This window comes from Cyprinodon variegatus, unplaced genomic scaffold (genome assembly GCF_000732505.1).
Source record: "Cyprinodon variegatus isolate N-32 unplaced genomic scaffold, C_variegatus-1.0 Scaffold730, whole genome shotgun sequence".
Taxonomy (NCBI): domain Eukaryota; kingdom Metazoa; phylum Chordata; class Actinopteri; order Cyprinodontiformes; family Cyprinodontidae; genus Cyprinodon; species Cyprinodon variegatus.
This window is the reverse complement of record NW_015151183.1, coordinates 149,464-154,245: the sequence shown is the minus strand read 5'-3', so window position 1 is coordinate 154,245 and position 4,782 is coordinate 149,464. Positions and strand designations below refer to the sequence as shown.

At 41.8% G+C, this 4,782-nt stretch overlaps 1 protein-coding gene across 1 annotated transcript in view; it reads left to right on the top strand.

The window, feature by feature from the left end:
• ezh2 (enhancer of zeste 2 polycomb repressive complex 2 subunit) overlaps nt 1-4,782 on the top strand; it is a 20,556-nt gene that overhangs the window by 3,754 nt on the left and 12,020 nt on the right. The window contains exons 2-5 of the mRNA XM_015395214.1: nt 1,051-1,174; nt 1,258-1,386; nt 1,463-1,582; nt 1,691-1,811. Coding sequence (XP_015250700.1) covers nt 1,058-1,174; nt 1,258-1,386; nt 1,463-1,582; nt 1,691-1,811 — 487 coding nt within the window. The 5' untranslated portion in view covers nt 1,051-1,057. The remainder of the gene's footprint in view (nt 1-1,050; nt 1,175-1,257; nt 1,387-1,462; nt 1,583-1,690; nt 1,812-4,782) is intronic.

Here is a 4,782-nt window from a genome sequence, read left to right as displayed (position 1 = left end):
TTACGGTATGTTAGCTAAGTCAGAGAGCTGCTCAGTTCTCATTGGATTATTGATGATTTCAAACCTTCACTGCAACATGTCATCAATAGACTGATCATTTCTGAACATTCCTCTAATCCCTTTCATCTCCATACAGCTTTTCTTTTTTGGTGCGTCCTGTTATGCCGTTATTTTTTTTTTTTTTTCTTATAGTCATTACACTGTCAGAAGTACAGAGCAATGAAATTTACCTCTGCATTTTAACCCATCCCCTTAGGGAGCAGTGGGCTGGCTTTGTGCGGCCCCCCGTGGACCCCTGCTCAGGGACCCAGATTGGCAGTCTGTGGGAGTGGGTTTCAAACACACAACCTCATGATTCCACACCCTATGCCCTAACCACTAGGCTAGCATTCCCAGTATAGATGATAGCCCTAGCCATTATGGTTGTTACATTTTAAAATTTTAGTTTTATTAATCCAATAACAAAAGGACCCCTATAGACAATTTTATACGACTTTAAACCAAGTGAAGCTAAAACTCCACGACTTAAGTTCTGGATAGATCATATTCAGACTGAATTTGTTTTCTCATTTTAACTGCAAAGTTTTTACAAAGGGCTGAGCGATTAATTTTTTTGTTTATGGAGATTACATTTTTGGGAAATCAACATTTTTCTTTCCCACTGATGCACTCCCTGGGCTTCCTCAGCTCAGAGCGACATCAGTTCGTCGCTTCTTGTTTTTCGACGTCTCCTCATAACTGATAACTAGCTGACTGTGTGATTCCCACCTGCTGCTAACATTTAGTTTGTTTATATTTAGTTTGTTTGTTTAAAACATTATTTTACTGCTTGAATTTCCTTGCCATTTAAAATTAACATCACCTCCCAGAGGTGATTATTAAAGTCAAAGCTAGTTTGTAAAAGCAATATTTGTCATTTTTATTCTAAAACGTAAGTGAGAAAAAAAACAAATAACTGGATTTGGTAAGAAAAAACCCACTTAGAAATAGGACCCAGCCCTGTATATGTATCCTTTTCTCCTCTGCTCTAATGTTTAAATCTGTTTGCAGGGCGATCATGGTGCTGACAGGGAAGCGTTCAGACAAGGGTCCAGCCTGCTGGAAGAGGAGGGTAAAGTCTGAGTACATGAAGCTGCGGCAGCAGAAACGCTTCAGACGGGCCGATGAGGTCAAGGTTGGTCCACACAGACCTCTGACACGTAGAAACATCCAGTAAAGTCCAACTGGAGCGAACTGTAAATGTGTTTCCTGTTCCAGAGCATGTTCAACTCCAACCGCCAGAAAATCTTGGAGCGCACAGATATTTTAAATCAGGAGTGGAAGACCAGACGGATCCAGCCGATTCACATCATGACGTCCGTCAGCTCTCTGCGTGGAACCAGAGAGGTGAGCTGATGTTCCATCCATTCATCTCCTGATTCTGCTGAGAAACGTCCTGACTGGACGTCTCCTCTCCCCTCAGTGCACGGTGGAAAGCGGCTTCTCAGAGTTCCCCCGGCAGGTGATCCCTCTGAAGACCCTGAACGCTGTAGCCTCGGTTCCTGTCATGTACTCCTGGTCTCCTCTGCAGCAGAACTTCATGGTCTGTGGAACCTTAGAGCAGCTTCCTGTTAAGAACCTTAAAGCTTGACTGGAACGTGTTATAGAAAAACATCAGCTCCCAGTCAGTGTGCCTCTTCTGTTCCTGCAGGTGGAGGACGAGACGGTGCTGCACAACATTCCCTACATGGGGGACGAGATTCTGGACCAGGACGGGACTTTCATAGAAGAACTCATCAAGAACTACGACGGCAAAGTCCACGGAGACAGAGGTGAGGGAGCTGAGAAGAGACTGACATTTTTTCGGGAATCCCACGGGTCAAGGGATTCCCGTGGGATTGGAGTCAGTATTAGTGACGATCACGTGATTGGGACGGTACAGGATTAAACATTAACGGGAGCAGACGGGAGTGGGAGCAAACCAATAGTAACTAAAAAAAACTAGGATCGATGCCAAAAAATAAAATAAAATAGAAAGAAAAAAAATCCAGTACTGGCGCCGCCATTTTGTAGTTTTTTTCCTTGAAGCCTACACTATAATGCGAGTCAAAAAAACTACACAACCCAAAAACCAGCAGTGCTTCCGCTCTGAGTTTTTCACCCGCGCTCAAAAACAACAAGAATGGGAGTGAAGCAGGAGCGGGAGTCATTCTGAATGGGAGTGGGAGTAATTTCACCAGGAGTGGGACGGGACAGGATTTAGATTTCTACTCTGGCCTGGGATCGGGACGTGACACCATTTTTTTCTGTGGGAGTGGGACGGGACAGGAGTGAAAATCCACTGCCGTGTCAGTCTCTAGAGCTGAGCGTGGTGGCTGGCTCAGGGAGGGACGTCTCTTATTTGAACAGCTGGAAATGTAGAAGAGCCAGTCAGTTCTTAAGGCGTGGTTATCCTCCTGCAACAGTGAGCTTGTTGCAGATATGACGCACATATTTTGGATTTATGCCCAATTTTTGAAGTGTGGTCTGCGCTATGTTGCAACACAAGAGGGACAGGAACTAGCCAGGATTGTGGGTGTGGTGGGTGGCGTGTTTCTCTTCCGATTATGGAGGTCATTCAACAACTGATCTGCCTCAAGACAAGCAGATCTACAATTACTGACACAGTAAAGTATGACGGGTTAATGAAAACAACTTTGGCATCATGCTTGGACGGTGGAGGATCCATCTTCACGAGTCGTTTTCCACAATGGCCGCCATCAGAGCATGAGTGGAACGGAGCGTAGAGCGAGCGGAAGAAATTTGGTGGAGCGCAGAGGGATTTTCAAGGCCGGAGCGAGGATTTCGCTCCACTCCAGTTCTCGTCGATGCGCTCACGTCAATTAACAATGTTTGATTATAAAATTTGTAAAATAACATTTATTTGATTTAATGTGTTTAAAAAGTGGAATAAAGTATCATAAAAATATACTCTAATTATACTTAATAATACAGAGTGGGTTTACATAAAGTGATCGTTGTGGTAAGAGCCTGTTTTTGAAAATGGATCGCATACATGCATTATACGCTATCATCTTTGCCATGGGATGCAGAGTGACCTTTTTTTAATGTAGTCTAGTAAAAGAAATGAATAATTAAATAGGAAAGGCTGAATGGAGCGAGGTGATAGGATCACAGCTGGCAAACGATGATTTAACAGCCAGTTGAATAAGACAATACACATGTATCGGTCACATCATTAAACCAAATGCTTCATGTCCCTGTCACAACTCCAGTCCGGCGCACGGATGACATCATACACACGCCGCTTTGTTTTAAAAAAAATATAAATATAAAAAATATAACGGTGGATGTCTGGGGGACAGTGATTGGCCTTCATGTTATGAATGCTGGCGTACCATAAATAATAAATTATGAACATTTTAGTTTGTGCCTTCAAGTCGTTGCCCATAGGAAGACGTTACCTGGATATAACCTAACAGAATATCTTCAGAACAGCTCTAAATGACGCAAAACTCATATGGGTGAGTAGAACATGATGGAATAACGTAAAATCAAGGGCCCACTGTAAAAAAAACTGTGTTCCCCTTTAAGAGGACTGGATGGAACCTACTGTCCTCAGAAGGAGCTCTCATTCCCAGCTCTTTGCTGTTTGTTTTTACCTCGCTTTAAATAACCTCTCCATATATTAAATGGCCATAAACCAGGACTTAATTTTAATTTAATCTTAACTGTATAGAGGCGATGGCTCAGATTACGGTGCTGAGCTCCTGTTGAAACAGACCTCAGCCTCAGCACCACTTTCTCTGCATCGCTTCTCTCTCAGACAAAGTGTCCGTCTGGACTCTGTTTCTTGTATGTTTTTTTGTAAAGCAAAGAGGCAAACTAGTCTAACACTATGGCATTGTGGGTAATGAAGGCCTTTGTTATAAGAAATGTAGGAATGGGAAAGCTGAACTATGGAAACGTGTGCAGAATCAGCAAACAGTATGTGGGCACTTTAATCCTTCATAATCTAAAAATGTTACAAACAAAACGAGGTTTTAAGGCAGAAAAGATGCAACATTGAAAGTCTGAGGCTGCCTGTTTTGTCCTCTCTGACCGTTTTCCTTCCATTCCTTTTTATCCATTTTAAAAGATGGAAGGAAGGTGTTTGGTCTGGACATGTCATCGTTCAGCTTCTCAGACACCATGGCGACCAAACAGGCCGACAGCAAATATCAGTGTTTGTAGATGTCTGGGAAAATGCTGCGGGATGATCACTGCTGCAACAAATTATTATTTTCCAGCCATGAGCCCTTCTACAGATATAGAAGTTTTTTTTCTCCTTAGGCTTAAAATTAACAATCAGAGTTACTGTAAAGAAATTGATTTAAATCATAACATTCAGTAAAATTACAAACATTATGTATAATTAACGATTTATATATTTACACTGTATTCATATTTGATTATGTCTGAGAATGGATGAGAAGAAGAGAACTTATTTAATCAGACCTTCTTTTGTTTAGTTGTGAACATAATCGCTCATCCTGATTATCAAAAGCTGCTCATTGTTTGCACGACAGGGGGGAAAATCAGCTGAGATTCAGAAACATGTTTTACTGTAAACAATGAAGAGGTTGAATGTCAATCCGAAATTTTGTAGAGCTGCTGGACATGGACGTTATTATAACCATAGTTTCTGAGTTTTAATGGTTTTTATCATCCGGCCCTACAGCAGTGGGTGATCATCAATGAGTTTTTAAAGTCATAAGAAAGTCATATTATATGTCAAATCATTCTGCCTTAAAGATGTATATA